The sequence below is a fragment of the Hyperolius riggenbachi genome, chromosome 9 (genome assembly GCF_040937935.1).
Source record: "Hyperolius riggenbachi isolate aHypRig1 chromosome 9, aHypRig1.pri, whole genome shotgun sequence".
NCBI classification, from domain to species: Eukaryota; Metazoa; Chordata; class Amphibia; order Anura; family Hyperoliidae; genus Hyperolius; species Hyperolius riggenbachi.
Window position 1 is genome coordinate 6,170,736 of NC_090654.1, and position 24,839 is coordinate 6,195,574.

The 24,839-nt window shown below is 49.7% G+C and overlaps 1 protein-coding gene across 1 annotated transcript in view; it reads left to right on the forward strand.

Annotated features, from left to right (window-relative positions):
* The first annotated feature begins 962 nt into the window (after nt 1–962).
* CFAP92 (cilia and flagella associated protein 92 (putative)) overlaps nt 963–24,839 on the forward strand; it is a 157,602-nt gene continuing 133,725 nt past the window's right edge. Inside the window, exons 1-2 of the mRNA XM_068251833.1 lie at nt 963–1,056; nt 16,323–16,436. Coding sequence (XP_068107934.1) covers nt 16,337–16,436 — 100 coding nt within the window. The 5' untranslated portion in view covers nt 963–1,056; nt 16,323–16,336. The remainder of the gene's footprint in view (nt 1,057–16,322; nt 16,437–24,839) is intronic.

The following is a 24,839-nucleotide window of genomic DNA, read 5'->3' on the forward strand; positions in this document are numbered from 1 at the left end:
GTTGACACTTGTCAGGGACACTGTACACAGCCGCCTGCTACAACCTGCTAGTTTTATAGCTGAATGATTGTCGATGAGAAAACAAACACAGATTATACTGCATTGAAGTGTAAACGATACCATTGCCTTACATTGGTTGTAAGTTCTTATCCAATGTGCATGACTTTTCCCACGTTTATTCACATAAGCGTATACCCTGCCTGAGGATTGCATCTCTGGACGGGTGATTGTGACAGGTTTCACCAGCAGGTGGCGTAGCAGCTCTACAATGTCTGCTCAATAGAAAATTCAGTACAATGCAAAGACTTGCTCCATTTATCTACAAAATATGCAGTTGAATCCATATGTAAGAACAGTGGGAGGAGCCATGCAAATTATTCCTGTACCACCATCCACAGAATCGCTGTAAGAGAAAACCACAGATTAATACTGTACAGAAATGCTTAAAGGGGACCTGAACTCTTGCACAGGACAGACGGAAACATAGAGAATGCCCCCTGTATGTATTTAGAGAGTTTATCCTATCTACTTCCCCCTCATCTGTGACTAATCACAACTGTAATTTGATCTCTCAGCTGTGTCAGGTGATTGCCATGGCAGAGCAGCTAATTCGTAAACGCAGGATGGTAATCCTATGTCTGCTTCCATGAAAGCAGGAAGTAGACACACTGCAGATTTGTTGCAGGATTTGTATCCACAGTAACAAATGTTTTTCTGTAAAGGTTATTATGCTGTTGCTTATCTTTTGGAGCAGAGATGAAGTCCTGAGTTCAGGTCCTCATTACATCGATTGTCAGAATGTTTGTCGGTCGCTCACAAGCTGCTGGTTGTTGTCTCTGCAGCTGCTGAAGCCATGGCAGGAGGGGGACCGGATGTGGCTGGTCTGGACTCACAGTGCTGACCTCGTTGTCACCAGAGAGGTCCTGATGAAGGCCCTAAACCACCAGATACAGGTGAAGATGTAGGACACCAAGGACAAAGTGTCAGCTAAGGCCAGGTTTGATCGGCCGAAGGCGTTCCGGGTGACCCACGTCAAGCATGGGGAAGAGCCAGAAGGTAAGTCCCCGCCTCTAGGGGGCGCTCTCACTTTAAAGGACACCTGAAGCAAGAGGTATATGGAGGCTGCCATATTTATTTCCTTTTACACAATACCAGTTGCCTGGCTGTCCTGCTGATCCTCTGGCTGCAGTAGTGTCTGGATTAGCTGCGTGCTTGTTTCAGGTGTGTGGTTCAGTCATCTGATCTGCATGCTTGTTCAGGGGCTATGGCTAAAAGTATTAGAGGCAGAGGATCAGCAGGACAGCCAGCCAACTGGTATTGCTTAAAAGGAAATAAATATGGCAGCCTCCGTATACTTCTAACTTAAGGTGCCTTTTAAGTGTAAAACCACATATACCTGCAAGATTTTTATGTCCCAAACTGACCGCATGTTTGAGTAGACCATTTAATATGTAGACAGGCGACCTCGGGCCATCAGTGACCTCCACATCGGTCTGCTGATTTGGACAATACGCGGCCAATTGCTGATGTAGTTCCTGCTACAGATCACAGCAGGACTCCGCCTATCACAGCAGGACTCCGCCTATCACAGCAGGACTCCGCCTCCCCGTCCTCCACTTGTCACCTCCCCATAAAGAGGGTCCAGCAGGCTGCCTATATGGGGATCATTGTAAATGTCAACTTATAAATGATCAATAACAATTGTTTTGGGTTACGGAACTCTAGTGTTTGTACCTTAAAGCCTGGTACACCCTTTCATTTATGATTGGCCAATCACTGACCAATTTTACCCTTTCCAGGTAGTATGAGGGCCAAAAGGCAGAAGAGATGTTTGTGAAGGTAAACCTCATACTTTGTGGAGGTGGTAAGATCGCTCAGTGGTTGTGGAGGTGGTGAGATCGCTCAGTGGTTGTGGAGGTGGTGAGATCGCTCAGTGATTGTGGAGGTGGTGAGATCGCTCAGTGACTGTGGAGGTGGTGAGATCGCTCAGTGATTGTGGAGGTGGTGAGATCGCTCAGTGGTTGTGGAGGGGGTGAGATCGCTCAGTGATTGTGGAGGTGGTGAGATCGCTCAGTGGTTGTGGAGGGGGTGAGATCGCTAAGTGATTGTGGAGGGGGTGAGATCGCTCAGTGATTGTGGAGGGGGTGAGATCGCTCAGTGATTGTGGAGGGGGTGAGATCGCTCAGTGATTGTGGAGGTGGTGAGATCGCTCAGTGACTGTGGAGGTGGTGAGATCGCTCAGTGATTGTGGAGGTGGTGAGATCGCTCAGTGATTGTGGAGGTGGTGAGATCGCTCAGTGACTGTGGAGGTGGTGAGGTCGCTCAGTGACTGTAGAGGTGGTGAGATCGCTCAGTGATTGTGGAGGTGGTGAGATCGCTCAGTGATTGTGGAGGTGGTAAGATCGGTCAGTGATTGTGGAGGTGGTGAGATCGCTCAGGGATTGTGGAGGTGGTGAGATCGCTCAGTGATTGTGGAGGTGGTGAGATCGCTCAGTGATTGTGGAGGTGGTGAGATCGCTCAGTGATTGTGGAGGTGGTGAGATCGCTCAGTGATTGTGGAGGTGGTGAGATCGCTTAGTGACTGTGGAGGTGGTGAGATCGCTCAGTGACTGTGGAGGTGGTGAGATCGCTCAGTGACTGTGGAGGTGGTGAGATCGCTCAGTGACTGTGGAGGTGGTGAGATCGCTCAGTGATTGTGGAGGTGGTGAGATCGCTCAGGGATTGTGGAGGTGGTGAGATCGCTCAGTGACTGTGGAGGTGGTGAGATCGCTCAGTGACTGTGGAGGTGGTGAGATCGCTCAGTGACTGTGGAGGTGGTGAGATCGCTCAGTGATTGTGGAGGTGGTGAGATCGCTCAGTGACTGTGGAGGTGGTGAGATCGCTCAGGGATTGTGGAGGTGGTGAGATCGCTCAGTGATTGTGGAGGTGGTGAGATCGCTCAGTGACTGTGGAGGTGGTGAGATCGCTCAGTGATTGTGGAGGTGGTGAGATCGCTCAGTGATTGTGGAGGTGGTGAGATCGCTCAGTGATTGTGGAGGTGGTGAGATCGCTCAGTGATTGTGGAGGTGGTGAGATCGCTCAGTGACTGTGGAGGTGGTGAGATCGCTCAGTGATTGTGGAGGTGGTGAGATCGCTCAGTGATTGTGGAGGTGGTGAGATCGCTCAGTGACTGTGGAGGTGGTGAGATCGCTCAGTGACTGTGGAGGTGTTGATCGCTCAGTGACTGTGGAGGTGGTGAGATTGCTCAGTGATTGTGGAGGTGGTGAGATTGCTCAGTGATTGTGGAGGTGGTGAGATCGCTCAGTGACTGTGGAGGTGGTGAGATCGCTCAGTGACTGTGGAGGTGTTGATCGCTCAGTGACTGTGGAGGTGGTGAGATTGCTCAGTGATTGTGGAGGTGGTGAGATTGCTCAGTGATTGTGGAGGTGGTGAGATTGCTCAGTGATTGTGGAGGTGGTGAGATCGCTCAGTGACTGTGGAGGTGTTGATCGCTCAGTGACTGTGGAGGTGGTGAGATTGCTCAGTGATTGTGGAGGTGGTGAGATTGCTCAGTGATTGTGGAGGTGGTGAGATCGCTCAGTGACTGTGGAGGTGGTGAGATCGCTCAGTGACTGTGGAGGTGTTGATCGCTCAGTGACTGTGGAGGTGGTGAGATTGCTCAGTGATTGTGGAGGTGGTGAGATTGCTCAGTGATTGTGGAGGTGGTGAGATCGCTCAGTGATTGTGGAGGTGGTGAGATCGCTCAGTGACTGTGGAGGTGGTGAGATCGCTCAGTGACTGTGGAGGTGGTGAGATCGCTCAGTGACTGTGGAGGTGGTGAGATCGCTCAGTGACTGTGGAGGTGGTGAGATCGCTCAGTGATTGTGGGGGTGGTGAGATCGCTCAGTGATTGTGGAGGTGGTGAGATCGCTCAGTGGTTGTGGAGGTGGTGAGATCGCTCAGTGATTGTGGAGGTGGTGAGATCGCTCAGTGACTGTGGAGGTGGTGAGATCGCTCAGTGATTGTGGAGGTGGTGAGATCGCTCAGTGATTGTGCAGGTGGTGAGATCGCTCAGTGATTGTGGAGGTGGTGAGATCGCTCAGTGATTGTGGAGGTGGTGAGATCGCTCAGTGACTGTGGAGGTGGTGAGATCGCTCAGTGACTGTGGAGGTGGTGAGATCGCTCAGTGACTGTGGAGGTGGTGAGGTCGCTCAGTGATTGTGGGGGTGGTGAGATCGCTCAGTGATTGTGGAGGTGGTGAGGTCGCTCAGTGATTGTGGAGGTGGTGAGATCGCTCAGTGATTGTGGAGGTGGTGAGATCGCTCAGTGACTGTGGAGGTGGTAAGATCGCTCAGTGATTGTGGAGGTGGTGAGATCGCTCAGTGATTGTGGAGGTGGTGAGATCGCTCAGTGATTGTGTGGAGGTGGTGAGATCGCTCAGTGACTGTGGAGGTGGTGAGGTCGCTCAGTGATTGTGGAGGTGGTGAGGTCGCTCAGTGATTGTGGAGGTGGTGAGATCGCTCAGTGATTGTGGAGGTGGTGAGATCGCTCAGTGGTTGTGGAGGTGGTGAGATCGCTCAGGGATTGTGGAGGTGGTGAGATCGCTCAGTGACTGTGGAGGTGGTGAGATCGCTCAGTGACTGTGGAGGTGGTGAGATCGCTCAGTGACTGTGGAGGTGGTGAGGTCGCTCAGTGATTGTGGGGGTGGTGAGATCGCTCAGTGATTGTGGAGGTGGTGAGGTCGCTCAGTGATTGTGGAGGTGGTGAGATCGCTCAGTGATTGTGGAGGTGGTGAGATCGCTCAGTGACTGTGGAGGTGGTAAGATCGCTCAGTGATTGTGGAGGTGGTGAGATCGCTCAGTGATTGTGGAGGTGGTGAGATCGCTCAGTGATTGTGTGGAGGTGGTGAGATCGCTCAGTGACTGTGGAGGTGGTGAGGTCGCTCAGTGATTGTGGAGGTGGTGAGGTCGCTCAGTGATTGTGGAGGTGGTGAGATCGCTCAGTGATTGTGGAGGTGGTGAGATCGCTCAGTGGTTGTGGAGGTGGTGAGATCGCTCAGGGATTGTGGAGGTGGTGAGATCGCTCAGGGATTGTGGAGGTGGTGAGATCGCTCAGTGATTGTGGAGGTGGTGAGATCGCTCAGTGATTGTGCAGGTGGTGAGATCGCTCAGTGACTGTGGAGGTGGTGAGATCGCTCAGTGACTGTGGAGGTGGTGAGATCGCTCAGTGATTGTGGAGGTGGTGAGATCGCTCAGTGATTGTGGAGGTGGTGAGATCGCTCAGTGACTGTGGAGGTGGTAAGATCGGTCAGTGATTGTGGAGGTGGTGAGATCGCTCAGGGATTGTGGAGGTGGTGAGATCGCTCAGTGATTGTGGAGGTGGTGAGGTCGCTCAGTGATTGTGGAGGTGGTGAGATCGCTCAGTGACTGTGGAGGTGGTGAGGTCGCTCAGTGATTGTGGAGGTGGTGAGGTCGCTCAGTGATTGTGGAGGTGGTGAGATCGCTCAGTGATTGTGGAGGTGGTGAGATCGCTCAGTGGTTGTGGAGGTGGTGAGATCGCTCAGGGATTGTGGAGGTGGTGAGATCGCTCAGGGATTGTGGAGGTGGTGAGATCGCTCAGTGGTTGTGGAGGTGGTGAGATCGCTCAGTGACTGTGGAGGTGGTGAGATCGCTCAGTGACTGTGGAGGTGGTGAGATCGCTCAGTGATTGTGGAGGTGGTGAGATCGCTCAGTGATTGTGGAGGTGGTGAGATCGCTCAGTGATTGTGGAGGTGGTGAGATCGCTCAGTGACTGTGGAGGTGGTAAGATCGGTCAGTAATTGTGGAGGTGGTGAGATCGCTCAGGGATTGTGGAGGTGGTGAGATCGCTCAGTGATTGTGGAGGTGGTGAGATCGCTCAGTGATTGTGGAGGTGGTGAGATCGCTCAGTGACTGTGGAGGTGGTGAGGTCGCTCAGTGATTGTGGAGGTGGTGAGGTCGCTCAGTGATTGTGGAGGTGGTGAGATCGCTCAGTGATTGTGGAGGTGGTGAGATCGCTCAGTGGTTGTGGAGGTGGTGAGATCGCTCAGGGATTGTGGAGGTGGTGAGATCGCTCAGGGATTGTGGAGGTGGTGAGATCGCTCAGTGGTTGTGGAGGTGGTGAGATCGCTCAGTGTCTGTGGAGGTGGTGAGATCGCTCAGTGACTGTGGAGGTGGTGAGATCGCTCAGTGATTGTGGAGGTGGTGAGATCGCTCAGTGATTGTGGAGGTGGTGAGATCGCTCAGTGACTGTGGAGGTGGTGAGATCGGTCAGTGATTGTGGAGGTGGTGAGATCGCTCAGGGATTGTGGAGGTGGTGAGATCGCTCAGTGATTGTGGAGGTGGTGAGATCGCTCAGTGATTGTGGAGGTGGTGAGATCGCTCAGTGATTGTGGAGGTGGTGAGATCGCTCAGTGATTGTGGAGGTGGTGAGATCGCTCAGTGATTGTGGAGGTGGTGAGATCGCTCAGTGGTTGTGGAGGTGGTGAGATCGCTCAGTGATTGTGGAGGTGGTGAGGTCGCTCAGTGATTGTGGAGGTGGTGAGATCGCTCAGTGACTGTGGAGGTGGTGAGATCGCTCAGTGATTGTGGAGGTGGTGAGATCGCTCAGTGATTGTGGAGGTGGTAAGATCGCTCAGTGATTGTGGAGGTGGTGAGATCGCTCAGTGATTGTGGAGGTGGTGAGATCGCTCAGTGACTGTGGAGGTGGTGAGGTCGCTCAGTGATTGTGGAGGTGGTGAGATCGGTCAGTGATTGTGGAGGTGGTGAGATCGCTCAGGGATTGTGGAGGTGGTGAGATCGCTCAGTGATTGTGGAGGTGGTGAGATCGCTCAGTGATTGTGGAGGTGGTGAGATCGCTCAGTGATTGTGGAGGTGGTGAGATCGCTCAGTGATTGTGGAGGTGGTGAGATCGCTCAGTGACTGTGGAGGTGGTGAGATCGCTCAGTGACTGTGCAGGTGGTGAGATCGCTCAGTGACTGTGGAGGTGGTGAGATCGCTCAGTGACTGTGGAGGTGGTGAGATCGCTCAGGGATTGTGGAGGTGGTGAGATCGCTCAGTGATTGTGGAGGTGGTGAGATCGCTCAGTGATTGTGCAGGTGGTGAGATCGCTCAGTGACTGTGGAGGTGGTGAGATCGCTCAGTGACTGTGGAGGTGGTGAGATCGCTCAGGGATTGTGGAGGTGGTGAGATCGCTCCAGTGATTGTGGAGGTGGTGAGATCGCTCAGTGATTGTGCAGGTGGTGAGATCGCTCAGTGATTGTGGAGGTGGTGAGATCGCTCAGTGATTGTGGAGGTGGTGAGATCGCTCAGTGATTGTGGAGGTGGTGAGATCGCTCCAGTGATTGTGCAGGTGGTGAGATCGCTCAGTGATTGTGGAGGTGGTGAGATCGCTCAGTGACTGTGGAGGTGGTGAGATCGCTCAGTGATTGTGGAGGTGGTGAGATCGCTCAGTGATTGTGGAGGTGGTGAGATCGCTCAGTGATTGTGGAGGTGGTGAGATCGCTCAGTGATTGTAGAGGTGGTGAGATCGCTCAGTGATTGTGGAGGTGGTGAGATCGCTCAGTGATTGTGGAGGTGGTGAGATCGCTCAGTGACTGTGGAGGTGGTGAGATCGCTCAGTGATTGTGGAGGTGGTAAGATCGCTCAGTGATTGTGGAGGTGGTGAGATCGCTCAGTGATTGTGGAGGTGGTGAGATCGCTCAGTGATTGTGGAGGTGGTGAGGTCGCTCAGTGATTGTGGAGGTGGTGAGATCGCTCAGTGATTGTGGAGGTGGTGAGATCGCTCAGTGATTGTGTGGAGGTGGTGAGATCGCTCAGTGATTGTGGAGGTGGTGAGGTCGCTCAGTGATTGTGGAGGGGGTGAGATCGCTCAGTGATTGTGGAGGTGGTGAGATCGCTCAGTGATTGTGGAGGTGGTGAGATCGCTCAGTGATTGTGGAGGTGGTGAGATCGCTCAGTGATTGTGGAGGTGGTGAGATCGCTCAGTGACTGTGGAGGTGGTGAGATCGCTCAGTGACTGTGGAGGTGGTGAGATCGCTCAGTGACTGTGGAGGTGGTGAGATCGCTCAGTGACTGTGGAGGTGGTAAGATCGCTCAGTGACTGTGGAGGTGGTGAGATCGCTCAGTGATTGTGGAGGCGGTGAGATCGCTCAGTGACTGTGGAGGTGGTGAGATCGCTCAGTGATTGTGGAGGCGGTGAGATCGCTCAGTGACTGTGGAGGTGGGGAGATCGCTCAGTGATTGTGGAGGTGGTGAGGTCGCTCAGTGATTGTGGAGGTGGTGAGATCGCTCAGTGATTGTGCAGGTGGTGAGATCGCTCAGTGGTTGTGGAGGCGGTGAGATCGCTCAGTGATTGTGGAGGTGGTGAGATCGCTCAGTGATTGTGGAGGTGGTGAGATCGCTCAGTGATTGTGGAGGTGGTGAGATCGCTCAGTGGTTGTGGAGGTGGTGAGATCGCTCAGGGATTGTGGAGGTGGTGAGATCGCTCAGGGATTGTGGAGGTGGTGAGATCGCTCAGTGGTTGTGGAGGTGGTGAGATCGCTCAGTGACTGTGGAGGTGGTGAGATCGCTCAGTGACTGTGGAGGTGGTGAGATCGCTCAGTGATTGTGGAGGTGGTGAGATCGCTCAGTGATTGTGGAGGTGGTGAGATCGCTCAGTGATTGTGGAGGTGGTGAGATCGCTCAGTGACTGTGGAGGTGGTAAGATCGGTCAGTGATTGTGGAGGTGGTGAGATCGCTCAGGGATTGTGGAGGTGGTGAGATCGCTCAGTGATTGTGGAGGTGGTGAGATCGCTCAGTGATTGTGGAGGTGGTGAGATCGCTCAGTGACTGTGGAGGTGGTGAGGTCGCTCAGTGATTGTGGAGGTGGTGAGGTCGCTCAGTGATTGTGGAGGTGGTGAGATCGCTCAGTGATTGTGGAGGTGGTGAGATCGCTCAGTGGTTGTGGAGGTGGTGAGATCGCTCAGGGATTGTGGAGGTGGTGAGATCGCTCAGGGATTGTGGAGGTGGTGAGATCGCTCAGTGGTTGTGGAGGTGGTGAGATCGCTCAGTGACTGTGGAGGTGGTGAGATCGCTCAGTGACTGTGGAGGTGGTGAGATCGCTCAGTGATTGTGGAGGTGGTGAGATCGCTCAGTGATTGTGGAGGTGGTGAGATCGCTCAGTGACTGTGGAGGTGGTAAGATCGGTCAGTGATTGTGGAGGTGGTGAGATCGCTCAGGGATTGTGGAGGTGGTGAGATCGCTCAGTGATTGTGGAGGTGGTGAGATCGCTCAGTGATTGTGGAGGTGGTGAGATCGCTCAGTGATTGTGGAGGTGGTGAGATCGCTCAGTGATTGTGGAGGTGGTGAGATCGCTCAGTGATTGTGGAGGTGGTGAGATCGCTCAGTGATTGTGGAGGTGGTGAGATCGCTCAGTGACTGTGGAGGTGGTGAGATCGCTCAGTGATTGTGGAGGTGGTGAGATCGCTCAGTGATTGTGGAGGTGGTAAGATCGCTCAGTGATTGTGGAGGTGGTGAGATCGCTCAGTGATTGTGGAGGTGGTGAGATCGCTCAGTGACTGTGGAGGTGGTGAGGTCGCTCAGTGATTGTGGAGGTGGTGAGATCGGTCAGTGATTGTGGAGGTGGTGAGATCGCTCAGGGATTGTGGAGGTGGTGAGATCGCTCAGTGATTGTGGAGGTGGTGAGATCGCTCAGTGATTGTGGAGGTGGTGAGATCGCTCAGTGATTGTGGAGGTGGTGAGATCGCTCAGTGATTGTGGAGGTGGTGAGATCGCTCAGTGACTGTGGAGGTGGTGAGATCGCTCAGTGACTGTGCAGGTGGTGAGATCGCTCAGTGACTGTGGAGGTGGTGAGATCGCTCAGTGACTGTGGAGGTGGTGAGATCGCTCAGGGATTGTGGAGGTGGTGAGATCGCTCAGTGATTGTGGAGGTGGTGAGATCGCTCAGTGATTGTGCAGGTGGTGAGATCGCTCAGTGACTGTGGAGGTGGTGAGATCGCTCAGTGACTGTGGAGGTGGTGAGATCGCTCAGGGATTGTGGAGGTGGTGAGATCGCTCCAGTGATTGTGGAGGTGGTGAGATCGCTCAGTGATTGTGCAGGTGGTGAGATCGCTCAGTGATTGTGGAGGTGGTGAGATCGCTCAGTGATTGTGGAGGTGGTGAGATCGCTCAGTGATTGTGGAGGTGGTGAGATCGCTCCAGTGATTGTGGAGGTGGTGAGATCGCTCAGTGATTGTGCAGGTGGTGAGATCGCTCAGTGATTGTGGAGGTGGTGAGATCGCTCAGTGACTGTGGAGGTGGTGAGATCGCTCAGTGATTGTGGAGGTGGTGAGATCGCTCAGTGATTGTGGAGGTGGTGAGATCGCTCAGTGATTGTGGAGGTGGTGAGATCGCTCAGTGATTGTAGAGGTGGTGAGATCGCTCAGTGATTGTGGAGGTGGTGAGATCGCTCAGTGATTGTGGAGGTGGTGAGATCGCTCAGTGACTGTGGAGGTGGTGAGATCGCTCAGTGATTGTGGAGGTGGTAAGATCGCTCAGTGATTGTGGAGGTGGTGAGATCGCTCAGTGATTGTGGAGGTGGTGAGATCGCTCAGTGATTGTGGAGGTGGTGAGGTCGCTCAGTGATTGTGGAGGTGGTGAGATCGCTCAGTGATTGTGGAGGTGGTGAGATCGCTCAGTGATTGTGTGGAGGTGGTGAGATCGCTCAGTGATTGTGGAGGTGGTGAGGTCGCTCAGTGATTGTGGAGGGGGTGAGATCGCTCAGTGATTGTGGAGGTGGTGAGATCGCTCAGTGATTGTGGAGGTGGTGAGATCGCTCAGTGATTGTGGAGGTGGTGAGATCGCTCAGTGATTGTGGAGGTGGTGAGATCGCTCAGTGACTGTGGAGGTGGTGAGATCGCTCAGTGACTGTGGAGGTGGTGAGATCGCTCAGTGACTGTGGAGGTGGTGAGATCGCTCAGTGACTGTGGAGGTGGTAAGATCGCTCAGTGACTGTGGAGGTGGTGAGATCGCTCAGTGATTGTGGAGGCGGTGAGATCGCTCAGTGACTGTGGAGGTGGTGAGATCGCTCAGTGATTGTGGAGGCGGTGAGATCGCTCAGTGACTGTGGAGGTGGGGAGATCGCTCAGTGATTGTGGAGGTGGTGAGGTCGCTCAGTGATTGTGGAGGTGGTGAGATCGCTCAGTGATTGTGGAGGTGGTAAGATCGCTCAGTGATTGTGGAGGTGGTGAGATCGCTCAGTGATTGTGGAGGTGGTGAGATCGCTCAGTGACTGTGGAGGTGGTGAGGTCGCTCAGTGATTGTGGAGGTGGTGAGATCGGTCAGTGATTGTGGAGGTGGTGAGATCGCTCAGGGATTGTGGAGGTGGTGAGATCGCTCAGTGATTGTGGAGGTGGTGAGATCGCTCAGTGATTGTGGAGGTGGTGAGATCGCTCAGTGATTGTGGAGGTGGTGAGATCGCTCAGTGATTGTGGAGGTGGTGAGATCGCTCAGTGACTGTGGAGGTGGTGAGATCGCTCAGTGACTGTGCAGGTGGTGAGATCGCTCAGTGACTGTGGAGGTGGTGAGATCGCTCAGTGACTGTGGAGGTGGTGAGATCGCTCAGGGATTGTGGAGGTGGTGAGATCGCTCAGTGATTGTGGAGGTGGTGAGATCGCTCAGTGATTGTGCAGGTGGTGAGATCGCTCAGTGACTGTGGAGGTGGTGAGATCGCTCAGTGACTGTGGAGGTGGTGAGATCGCTCAGGGATTGTGGAGGTGGTGAGATCGCTCCAGTGATTGTGGAGGTGGTGAGATCGCTCAGTGATTGTGCAGGTGGTGAGATCGCTCAGTGATTGTGGAGGTGGTGAGATCGCTCAGTGATTGTGGAGGTGGTGAGATCGCTCAGTGATTGTGGAGGTGGTGAGATCGCTCCAGTGATTGTGGAGGTGGTGAGATCGCTCAGTGATTGTGCAGGTGGTGAGATCGCTCAGTGATTGTGGAGGTGGTGAGATCGCTCAGTGACTGTGGAGGTGGTGAGATCGCTCAGTGATTGTGGAGGTGGTGAGATCGCTCAGTGATTGTGGAGGTGGTGAGATCGCTCAGTGATTGTGGAGGTGGTGAGATCGCTCAGTGATTGTAGAGGTGGTGAGATCGCTCAGTGATTGTGGAGGTGGTGAGATCGCTCAGTGATTGTGGAGGTGGTGAGATCGCTCAGTGACTGTGGAGGTGGTGAGATCGCTCAGTGATTGTGGAGGTGGTAAGATCGCTCAGTGATTGTGGAGGTGGTGAGATCGCTCAGTGATTGTGGAGGTGGTGAGATCGCTCAGTGATTGTGGAGGTGGTGAGGTCGCTCAGTGATTGTGGAGGTGGTGAGATCGCTCAGTGATTGTGGAGGTGGTGAGATCGCTCAGTGATTGTGTGGAGGTGGTGAGATCGCTCAGTGATTGTGGAGGTGGTGAGGTCGCTCAGTGATTGTGGAGGGGGTGAGATCGCTCAGTGATTGTGGAGGTGGTGAGATCGCTCAGTGATTGTGGAGGTGGTGAGATCGCTCAGTGATTGTGGAGGTGGTGAGATCGCTCAGTGATTGTGGAGGTGGTGAGATCGCTCAGTGACTGTGGAGGTGGTGAGATCGCTCAGTGACTGTGGAGGTGGTGAGATCGCTCAGTGACTGTGGAGGTGGTGAGATCGCTCAGTGACTGTGGAGGTGGTAAGATCGCTCAGTGACTGTGGAGGTGGTGAGATCGCTCAGTGATTGTGGAGGCGGTGAGATCGCTCAGTGACTGTGGAGGTGGTGAGATCGCTCAGTGATTGTGGAGGCGGTGAGATCGCTCAGTGACTGTGGAGGTGGGGAGATCGCTCAGTGATTGTGGAGGTGGTGAGGTCGCTCAGTGATTGTGGAGGTGGTGAGATCGCTCAGTGATTGTGCAGGTGGTGAGATCGCTCAGTGGTTGTGGAGGCGGTGAGATCGCTCAGTGACTGTGGAGGTGGTGAGATCGCTCAGTGATTGTGGAGGTGGTGAGATCGCTCAGTGATTGTGGAGGTGGTGAGATCGCTCAGTGATTGTGGAGGTGGTGAGATCGCTCAGTGATTGTGGAGGTGGTGAGATCGCTCAGTGATTGTGGAGGTGGTAAGATCGCTCAGTGATTGTGGAGGTGGTGAGATCGCTCAGTGATTGTGGAGGTGGTGAGATCGGTCAGTGATTGTGAAGGTGGTGAGATCGCTCAGTGACTGTGGAGGTGGTGAGGTCGCTCAGTGATTGTGGAGGTGGTGAGATCGCTCAGTGATTGTGGAGGTGGTGAGATCGCTCAGTGATTGTGGAGGTGGTGAGATCGGTCAGTGATTGTGAAGGTGGTGAGATCGCTCAGTGACTGTGGAGGTGGTGAGGTCGCTCAGTGACTGTGGAGGTGGTGAGGTCGCTCAGTGATTGTGGAGGTGGTGAGATCGCTCAGTGATTGTGGAGGTGGTGAGATCGCTCAGTGATTGTGGAGGTGGTGAGATCGCTCAGTGATTGTGGAGGTGGTGAGGTCGCTCAGTGATTGTGGAGGTGGTGAGATCGCTCAGTGATTGTGGAGGTGGTGAGATCGCTCAGTGATTGTGGAGGTGGTGAGATCGCTCCAGTGATTGTGCAGGTGGTGAGGTCGCTCAGTGATTGTGGAGGTGGTGAGGTCGCTCAGTGATTGTGGAGGTGGTGAGATCGCTCAGTGATTGTGGAGGTGGTGAGATCGCTCAGTGATTGTGGAGGTGGTGAGATCGCTCAGTGATTGTGGAGGTGGTGAGATCGCTCAGTGATTGTGGAGGTGGTGAGATCGCTCAGTGATTGTGGAGGTGGTGAGGTCGCTCAGTGATTGTGGAGGTGGTGAGATCGCTCAGTGATTGTGGAGGTGGTGAGATCGCTCAGTGATTGTGGAGGTGGTGAGGTCGCTCAGTGATTGTGGAGGTGGTGAGGTCGCTCCAGTGATTGTGCAGGTGGTGAGGTCGCTCAGTGATTGTGGAGGTGGTGAGGTCGCTCAGTGATTGTGGAGGTGGTGAGATCGCTCAGTGATTGTGGAGGTGGTGAGATCGCTCAGTGATTGTGGAGGTGGTGAGATCGCTCAGTGATTGTGGAGGTGGTGAGATCGCTCAGTGATTGTGGAGGTGGTGAGGTCGCTCAGTGATTGTGCAGGTGGTGAGGTCGCTCCAGTGATTGTGCAGGTGGTGAGATCGCTCAGTGATTGTGGAGGTGGTGAGGTCGCTCAGTGATTGTGGAGGTGGTGAGATCGCTCAGTGACTGTGGAGGTGGTGAGATCGCTCAGTGATTGTGGAGGTGGTGAGATCGCTCCAGTGATTGTGCAGGTGGTGAGATCGCTCAGTGACTGTGGAGGTGGTGAGATCGCTCAGTGACTGTGGAGGTGGTGAGATCGCTCAGTGACTGTGGAGGTGGTGAGATCGCTCAGTGATTGTGGAGGTGGTGAGATCGCTCAGTGATTGTGGAGGTGGTGAGATCGCTCAGTGACTGTGGAGGTGGTGAGATCGCTCAGTGACTGTGGAGGTGGTGAGATCGCTCAGTGATTGTGGAGGTGGTGAGATCGCTCAGTGACTGTGGAGGTGGTGAGATCGCTCAGTGACTGTGGAGGTGGTGAGATCGCTCAGTGATTGTGGAGGTGGTGAGATCGCTCAGTGATTGTGGAGGTGGTGAGATCGCTCAGTGACTGTGGAGGTGGTGAGATCGCTCAGTGACTGTGGAGGTGGTGAGATCGCTCAGTGATTGTGGAGGTGGTGAGATCGCTCAGTGACTGTGGAGGTGGTGAGATCGCTCAGTGACTGTGGAGGTGGTGAGATCGCTCAGTGACTGTGGAGGTGGTGAGATCGCTCAGTGACTGTGGAGGTGGTGAGATCGCTCAGTGACTGTGGAGGTGGTGAGATCGCTCAGTGATTGTGGAGGTGGTGAGATCGCTCAGTGACTGTGGAGGTGGTTAGATCGCTCAGTGATTGTGGAGGTGGTGAGATCGCTCAGTGACTGTGGAGGTGGTGAGATCGCTCAGTGATTGTGGAGGTGGTGAGATCGCTCAGTGATTGTGGAGGTGGTGAGATCGCTCAGTGATTGTGGAGGTGGTGAGATCGCTCAGTGGTTGTGGAGGTGGCGAGATCGCTCAGTGGTTGTGGAGGTGGCGAGATCGCTCAGTGATTGTGGAGGTGGCGAGATTGCTCAGTGATTGTGGAGGTGGCGAGATCGCTCAGTGATTGTGGAGGTGGCGAGATCGCTCAGTGATTGTGGAGGTGGTGAGATTGCTCAGTGATTGTGGAGGTGGTGAGATCGCTCAGTGATTGTGGAGGTGGTGAGATCGCTCAGTGACTGTGGAGGTGGTGAGATCGCTCAGTGACTGTGGAGGTGGTGAGATCGCTCAGTGATTGTGGAGGGGGTGAGATCGCTCAGTGATTGTGGAGGTGGTGAGATCGCTCAGTGATTGTGGAGGTGGTGAGATCGCTCAGTGATTGTGGAGGTGGTGAGATCGCTCAGTGACTGTGGAGGTGGTGAGATCGCTCAGCGATTGTGGAGGTGGTGAGGTCGCTCAGTGATTGTGGAGGTGGTGAGGTCGCTCAGTGACTGTGGAGGTGGTGAGGTCGCTCAGTGATTGTGGAGGTGGTAAGTTTTATGGAGTTTCATCTCACTTTAAAGAACAAGCGACACCCATGCTAACCTAGAAATAAAAAACACATATATAAGTAGATAAATACTACTTCTACTTGCATAACAGATGTATTGTGCTATCCACATACTGATTCCTGTGAATTTTATAAAGGAAAAGCAGAAAATCCTATTCTAGGCAGTGGCCATCTTGCCAAGCTAATGCTGACATCATATCCTCCCTGACTCTTGTTTTCCCCCCTCCCTTCTCTTGCTCATTGTGTATTCATTAGCTGCCCTCCTCCCAGAGTCTTCAGACACTCCCACTGAGGTGTATACTAGGGACGACACGGTCTCATCCTCCAATTGCTGAGCCACCTCAGCCATGCTTGTAAACACAAGTGAGCAGAGGTGTTTCAGATAAGAAAGCTAGGCAGGGAAATAAATGGAAGAGGAGGAATATATTATAGATAAAAAGAACCCCCAGCATGCAACTGAATGGCAATGGCTATTAAAGGGCCAGTGCTCCTAAAGTATGTGATAACTCCAACCCATAACAGCAGAACAAGTTTTTTTGAATGCAGGATTAGCATCTTTATCACTTAATACACTCAGACCAGTTGCAGTTGTAATTTGATTTTCATGGTGACAATACCGCTTTACGTTAGCTTATTGAACGAGGCCAGCTGATGAGACTTTTACAAACTTGTACCATTCTTTCACGTTTTGTTCTGGTCTCTGCAGTGAAGCAGCTGGTTATGAATCAGAGGAAACTGTTTGAAGACAATCTTCCACGGCCGAGTTTTATCCTGGAGAAGACCGGCGATGTGTCGTATCAGGACAATCTGTGCGCCCGGGGTAAGTGTCCGCTCAGAGGGGCCATTGTCTGTCGGGTCTCCCAATACAGTCGGACAACGGGTGGTAAATATACTGACTGTATATACCAGGATTCTGCAGAGTATAATGGTGGCCATACACCGGACAATATTTTCCATCGATATCCAGCCAATTCGATAATTTGATTAAATGAGCTAGATACCGCAAATATTCATGTTGGATTGATTTTTAGTCAAAATCGAATGAGTTGATTGTGCTGGACAGAAGATATTGCTCGATCGGCGGGACTGCGTCGCTATTTCGGGACATACTCACCTGTCTTCTGGCCCTTCCTCCCAAGTCTATGATTTGATGGTTCCAGTTTTGCCCTTGTTAGCTGATTATTCTGATCCATGCTGGAACTCTGTCCTCAGAAGAGACACACTGCTGCATTGTCTTATCTTTATAAATTGCTGATTGCTAGTTAGGTTGCAAATGATCATTTCTTCCTTTTAGGAATAGCTAGTCTGAGGTCTTTCCACCTTCTTTCAATCTGCAGAGTGGTGGCAGCAATTTAACAGATTTCCAGCGTGAAATCGATAACTTTTTCTACTGATTGTACATACAATCAAGACTGTATCATGTATGGACACACTATTCAATCACACACATTTACTTTGCTCACAGTGTATTTGCCTTAAGCCTCTAGTGCAGGGGTGTCAAACTGAAATACAAAGTGGGATGAAATTGTACACTGAGACCCAGTCCATGGGCCAACCTCAATGTCTGCTGGCCGCCATCATTCCTTATACAGTTCCCAGGTGGCCCCTATACAGTTCCCTGCTGTCTAGTGCTTTCACCCTCCTTCCCCCAATATGGCTTCCCAGGTTTTTCTAGGGCTTCACCTCCAGTATAGCTTCCCTGGTGGTCTAGGCCAGTGTTTCTCAACATTTTATTGGTATGTAATTCTTGTAAAACTCTGTACTCACCAAGTACCCCCTAGCATAGTAAACATTATCACAAGTACCTGTTGACAAATATATATTTAACCACTTCACCACCGAGGGGTTTTACCCCTTGAACACCAGAGCAATTTTCACCTTTCAGCGCTCCTTCCATTCATTCGTCTATAACTTTATTATTACTTATCGCAATGAAATGAACTATATCTTGTTTTTTTCACCACCAATTAGGCTTTCTTTAGGTGGGACATTATGCCAAAAATGATTTTATTCTAAATGTGTTTTAATGGGAAAATAGGAAAAATTGTGGGAAAATATTTTCAGTTTTCGGCCATTATAGTTTTTAAATAATGCATGCTACTGTAATTAAAACCCATGAAATGTAATTGCCCATTTGTCCCGGTTATAAAACTGTTTAAATTATGTCCCTATCACAATGTTTAGCGCCAATATTGTATTTGGAAATAAAGGTGCATTTTTTTCAGTTTTGCATCCATCCCTAATTACAAGCCCATAGTTTATAACGTAACGGTGTTATACCCTCTTGACATAAATATTTAAAAAGTTCAGTCCCTAAGGTAACTATTTATTTAAGTTTTTTTTTTATTTTTGTGTATATATATATATATATATATACAAAAAAAAAATTTGGGTAGTGTGGGAGGTAATGAGTTAATTTATTGTGGAAAACTAATGTATTTGTATATGTAAAATGCTTTAGGGTGTAGTTTTACTATTTGGCCACAAGATGGCCACAGTGAATTTGTTTGCATGCGATCTGTAAGCATCCGGAAGGACGCTTACAGGAAGCAGTACGAGGCTGGGAAAATCACAATGATCGCGCTGTTTCTAATAGAAGCAGCGGATCATTGCGGGGGCTTAGATCAACGAACGGGAATGGATTTTCCCGTTCATTGATCTCCTAGCGAGCAGGCGGCGTGCGGGACCGCGTACAGCGGCGGGAGGTACGGATTTCTCCGTCCCTTGGTTTTTTTAGGGGGGGAAAAAGGGACGGAGAAATTCGTACCGCGGGGGGTAAAGTGGTTAATCATAGTACATGATAATTGGTTCTAAACTATTTCCAAGCATTTACTATTGCTTTTAATTAGCTAAAACACTAATTTGGTGTTGTTTAACCCATTCGCGTTCCGTCGTTTTTACTTGAGCAATGTTCACCTCCCATTCATTAGCCTATAACTTTATCACTACTTATCACAATGAACTGATCTATATCTTGTTTTTTCTGCCACCAATTAGGCTTTCTTTGGGGGGGGGGGGGGGGTACATTTTGCTAAGAGCTACTTTACTGTAAATGCATTTTAACAGGAAGAAGAAAAAAACGGAAAAAATTCATTATTTCTCAGTTTTCAGCCATTATAGTTTTAAAATAATACATGCCTTCATAATTAAAACTCACGTATTGTATTTGCTCATTTGTCCCGGTTATTACACCGTTAAAATTATGTCCCTATCACAGGGTATGGCGACAATATTTTATTTGAAAATAAAGGTGCATTTTTTCCGTTTTGCATCCATCACTATTTACCAGCTTAAAATAAAATAAAATATAGAAATATTTCATCTTTACATTGATATTTAAAAAGTTTAGAACCTCAGGTAAATATTTAGATTTTTTTTTTTATTGTAATGAACGGCTTCTGTAACAAAGACGCTTGAAAAACCGTTCTGATCTGGAGCTTTTCAGAGCAGTTTCCCACTTTCCTATTCCTAACATTGAGGCTGAATCACCTCAGAAATCAGCAGAAATGCAGCAGGACCCGCGTTTGCGTTCGGGGAAAAAATGAACCACTCTGGTGCGCTCCATCCCATTGATATACATTAGCCAAGTGCTTTTCAAAGTGCAAGCATTTTTAAAAACGCTCAGAACCACTGTTGGTGTCCGCCAGCTTTTAGTGATATTTTTTAGGGCAATGCAAAATAGTAAACACAGCAGACTGTTCTTTAAATGTTTAGTTGTTTTAGTAAAGGGAAAAGGCTCCCCAATACCCCCATCACCCATGTGACAAAGTAATGCCCCCCTCAGTCAATCTATCGAACGCTGATCCAAACATGATTAGAACGGCTGAAACTAGACTAGTAACGTTCAGCTGTATTGCTGCCAGACTTGTGCTGGGAACACACAATGTCATTTCCTGTCCGATCGACGGGTGATCGGACAGAAAGTTATAGCGTGTGTACATGTCCAAACTGCTCCCAATCAATAAAGGAATTGATTTTCCAATGATAACTTCGCAAATTGTATTCCTTTCTCGATTGGAAACAAATCCGACATGTCGGAAATAATTGGCCGATTCCCGTCGATCGGAAGAGAAATTGCATTGTATGTTCCCAACATAAAACCTGCTTCTTGCCATTTTTGCTGCATTTGAAAGCGAAAGATACAATCTCAGAGATTATTATTATTATTATTATTATTATTATAGCACTGACATCTCCAGCAGCACATTACAGAGTACATAGTCATGTCACTGACTGTCCTCAGAGGAGCTCACACTCTAATCCTACCATAGTCATAGTGTAATGTCCTACAATATTATTATTATTATGTATTTATATAGCACTGACATCTCCTGCAGCACATTACAGAGTACATAGTCATGTCACTGACTGTCCTCAGAGGAGCTCACACTCTAATCCTACCATAGTCATAGTGTAATGTCCTACCATATTATTATTATTATGTATTTATATAGCACTGACATCTCCTGCAGCACATTACAGAGTACATAGTCATGTCACTGACTGTCCTCAGAGGAGCTCACACTCTAATCCTACCATAGTCATAGTGTAATGTCCTACCATATTATTATTATTATGTATTTATATAGCACTGACATCTCCTGCAGCACATTACAGAGTACATAGTCATGTCACTGACTGTCCTCAGAGGAGCTCACACTCTAATCCTACCATAGTCATAGTGTAATGTCCTACCATATTATTATTATTATTATGTATTTATATAGCACTGACCTCTCCTGCAGCACATTACAGAGTACATAGTCATGTCACTGACTGTCCTCAGAGGAGCTCACACTCTAATCCTACCATAGTCATAGTCTAATGTCCTACCATATTATTATGTATTTATATAGCACTGACATCTTCTGCAGCACAGTACAGAGTACATAGTCATGTCACTGACTGTCCCTCAGAGGAGCTCACACTCTAATCCTACCATAGTCATAGTCTAATGTCCTACCATATTATTATTATGTATTTATATAGCACTGACATCTTCTGCAGCACATTACAGAGTACATAGTCATGTCACTGACTGTCCTCAGAGGAGCTCACACTCTAATCCTACCATAGTCATAGTGTAATGTCCTACCATATTATTATTATGTATTTATATAGCACTGACATCTTCTGCAGCGCATTACAGAGTACATAGTCATGTCACTGACTGTCCTCAGAGGAGCTCACACTCTAATCCTACCATAGTCATAGTCTAATGTCCTACCATATTATTATGTATTTATATAGCACTGACCTCTCCTGCAGCACATTACAGAGTACATAGTCATGTCACTGACTGTCCTCAGAGGAGCTCACACTCTAATCCTACCATAGTCCTATGTCTATGCATGTATCGTGTAGTGTATGTATCATAGTCTAGGGCCAATTTAGGGGGAAGCCAATCAACCTGTCTGTATGTTTTTGGGAGGAAACAGGAGTGCCCGGAGGAAACCCATGCAAACTGATTGCCAGACGGCTGCTAATTTTTATATATTTGCAATTCATCCGCCCAGCTTCAGCGAATAAAGCCCTGCTGTGCTGAGTAACTTTTCGGCGGATTTTCTCCAGCAGCAGAAAATTGAGTTCGCGGTCCTCAGAAGAAGCGGCAGAATCGGTGAGATGAATGCGACGTCTCTCTCTCACTCCCGCGGTCGTTCCTTAGAATGTCTCCCGTAATCAGCTTGTATGGAAGAAGATATAGGAAATGTCACGACCAACATGTGTAAGATAAGGAAATATTGAAACCTGGTTTTACTGGCGTCGTCCTTATCTGTGCCAGGCCAGCGAATTCCGGAGAGGGAGAAACAGAACGGCACATTTCTGTCACCGCTTTGCATACGCCGACCTTCTCAGTGCGCTCTGTCTTCCCCGCCGCTCAGAAAACATCCCCTGACATTTACAGTCCGCGAACCGCAAGGTTACCCTGCGAGTTATCCTGCGAGATACCCTGCGAGATATCCTGCAACTTATATTGCGAGATACCCTATGAGCTATTCAAGGCGTTATTCTGAGTTATTCTGCAAGCTGTTCTAGGAGTTATCCTGAGAGTTATCCTATGAGCTGTTCTAGGAGTTATCCTGAGAGTTATCCTGTGAGCTGTTCTAGGTGGTGTTCTGAGTGTTTCATTTGAATGGGACATCGGTTGATCACTTTTAAACATTGCTTTCGTCACCTGCGAAAATATTGCGTTTGCTGCTGCGCAGAATCCTGAGTGCACCAGCCTATAGTGTGAGTTTCCTCAAAATTCTTCTAATTTCCAAAACATAGAGGTTCGTCCTTGGACTTCCTACCCAAAAAAAACGCCACTAGATGTAGGAGGGACACTTGGATGTATCAGAACTATACAGTATATCATTATTACTGCAGCAGAATGGAGTCTGTGCATCTTTTGTAACACTCCCTTCCAATTCAATTATCGGGCCTGACAGCCGGCAGCGGCAGCAAGTGTGAAGGTCGCCATAGATGAGTCGGTTACCACGGCTGATTAAGCCATTTCTGATGTAATTTGATTTCTGACAGTTGGATAGAAGACGCTGGTAATAGCTGTTGGTTGGGTGGACGGTCAGCACACGCCCCCATCAGGAGGACGCTGGTAATTGTAGCTGTTGGTTGGGTGGTCGGTCAGCAGTGCACACGCTCCCATCAGGAAGAAGCTGGTAATTGTAGCTGTTGGTTGGGTGGTCAGTCAGCGCACTCCCCCCATCAGGAAGATGCTGGTAGTTGTAGCTGTTGGTTGGGTGGTCGGGCAGCACACGCCCCCATCAGGAAGACGCTGGTAATTGTAGCTGTTGGTTGGGTGGTTGGTTAGCACACGCCCCCATCAGGAAGACGCTGGTAATTGTAGCTATGTGTTTGGTCAGCAAACGCCCCCATCAGGAAGACGCTGGTAAATGTAGCTGTCGGTTGGGTGGTTGGTTAGCACACGCCCCCATCAGGAAGACGCTGGTAATTGTAGCTGTCGGTTGGGTGGTTGGTTAGCACACGCCCCCATCAGGAAGACGCTGGTAATTGTAGCTGTTGGTTGGGTGGTTGGTCAGCACATGCCCCCATCAGGAAGACGTTGGTAATTGTAGCTGTCGGTTGGGTGGTTGGTTAGCACACGCCCCCATCAGGAAGACGCTGGTAATTGTAGCTGTTGGTTGGGTGGTTGGTCAGCACATGCCCCCATCAGGAAGACGCTGGTAATTGTAGCTGTTGGTTGGGTGGTCGGTCAGCACACGCTCCTATCAGTAAGATGTTGGTAATTGTAGCTGTTTGTTGGGTGGTTGGTCAGCACATGCCCCCATCAGGAAGACGCTGGTAATTGTAGCGGTTGGTTGGTCAGCACACTCCCCCCATCACTTGGGCTTATTATAGACGTGTTTGTCTGTGGCCCAGGGTTGGAGGAAAGTCCCGCCAAGCGGCCACATCGGCTGAAGAGCGATTTTTATTTATTTTTTTTTTTTCTCTCCTAATTTATCTCATCGCTGTCGATCGTCTCCCATTAGAAAAAGTGTTAACTCTAGGAATTATTTCGCTATACCTTCTGTGTTTTGTCATTGACGATATCTCCGGGTTTGGAGAGAATTCCGTTCTGAGGAAAACCAGTACATAAAACTGATCCAGTTCCTGTAGTACATTCCACATGAGACCTCACTGTTATTTAAATGCAACTCGAAGGATCGCTCCTAACGTTCCTCGTCTTCACATTTTCTGACGTTCGGCAATCAATCATGTCAGCGAGTTTCTCTACGCACCGCTGACGATATCGAGAGGCAGCAAGACTCTTTCCAAATACAGCCAGCGTTTCTCACAACGCAGCCATCAATCACTGTCCCCCGCAGATCGGCGAAACGTTCAGTAATGACCCAGAATGAATCTGTGGCCAGATTAAGGGATCAACATGCAGGATATGCGCTGAAATCTCTCTCGTGGCTTGTCGCGTCTTCTTTCATCCGCACGCTGCAGGAAACACGTCAGCAGCCGCCATCGCGGGATCAGAGAGCTGTTATATACTGTATATCTAGTGATAGATATTCCCAGTCTTCATGCTCACATTTACCAAGGAAGTGTTACAGAAGTCCTAACACGCATACATGCATAAAATGCTTTCTATCCTCCCTGGTGGTGTGGATAAAGCTCGACTTCTGCAGGGAAACGCAGCTGAGAGCCGTATGGATGAGTCAAGCTCCAAATGCAGAAAACATGCAGTTTTTTGCATGCATTTTTTTTTCACAATAAAATTCATGTTCGTATGCAAATTTTTGCATGCTCTAAAAAATCTGCATGCAAAAATGTGCACGCAAAAAGGAATTTTAATGAGAAACCACACATGCAAAAAACTGCACATTTAGTGCCAGAAAGCTGAAGAGGAGGGAAATGGGAGTGGTCTGGCAGAAAGGGAAAATTACATGTATTTTTTTATTTTTTACATGATTTTGTTTTGGAAACTTTTATTATCCTCAAAATGTATAGTAGACCCTTGCTTGACACATTTTGGTAAGTTACAGGCATAAATGTTCAGAACAATGAATTGAAGCACTTGTTGCAGATTTTCAGCAGATATTGAACGCCAGGGAGGTGTAGAGTCATACATGACGAGAGCACACTCGCATGTTAAGGGGTGTAAGCGGGATTTAGCTAATTAGAGGAGTCCTCCTGCGGGAATAGGGATACCTGGGGGAATGTGATAGCTCTGAATATCTGGCAAGGATGGTGATTCACCCGCCGTTCACCCCTTTATAAACCAATCCATTCTCAGAGCTTCTGCTTACGGGGGTTTGTGTCTTACTTTGTATGTTGGGCCAGGATTAGGGGTCAGGGTGGTCTTCTAGGGATGGTCCTGCTTAGGAGAAGTCATGGAGAAGCATGTGATCAGTCTGATCAGCTGATAGATTTGTAAGGTCCTGGTTTGCTGTGAGGACTTCCTGGTTTATCACATGATCAGGATCAGCAAATCAGAACCTTACAAATCTATCAGCTGATCAAACTGATCACATGCTTCTCGAAGAGTTATCAAGCAGGACCATCCCTATTTATCACATGATGCTGCCCTGGCAAGCCACAAGGGAGCAAGTTCTGGAAAGCTTATTTTTCGGGAATCAACTAAAAATATTCATGAACTGTCTGTAGTTTTTTCTAAAATTCCACTGCTTAAAAACTTACAGGCCCTGTAGTGACATATAGCAGAATGCAGTAAAGAGGCCCTGTAGTGGCATATAGCAGAATGCAGTAAAGAGGC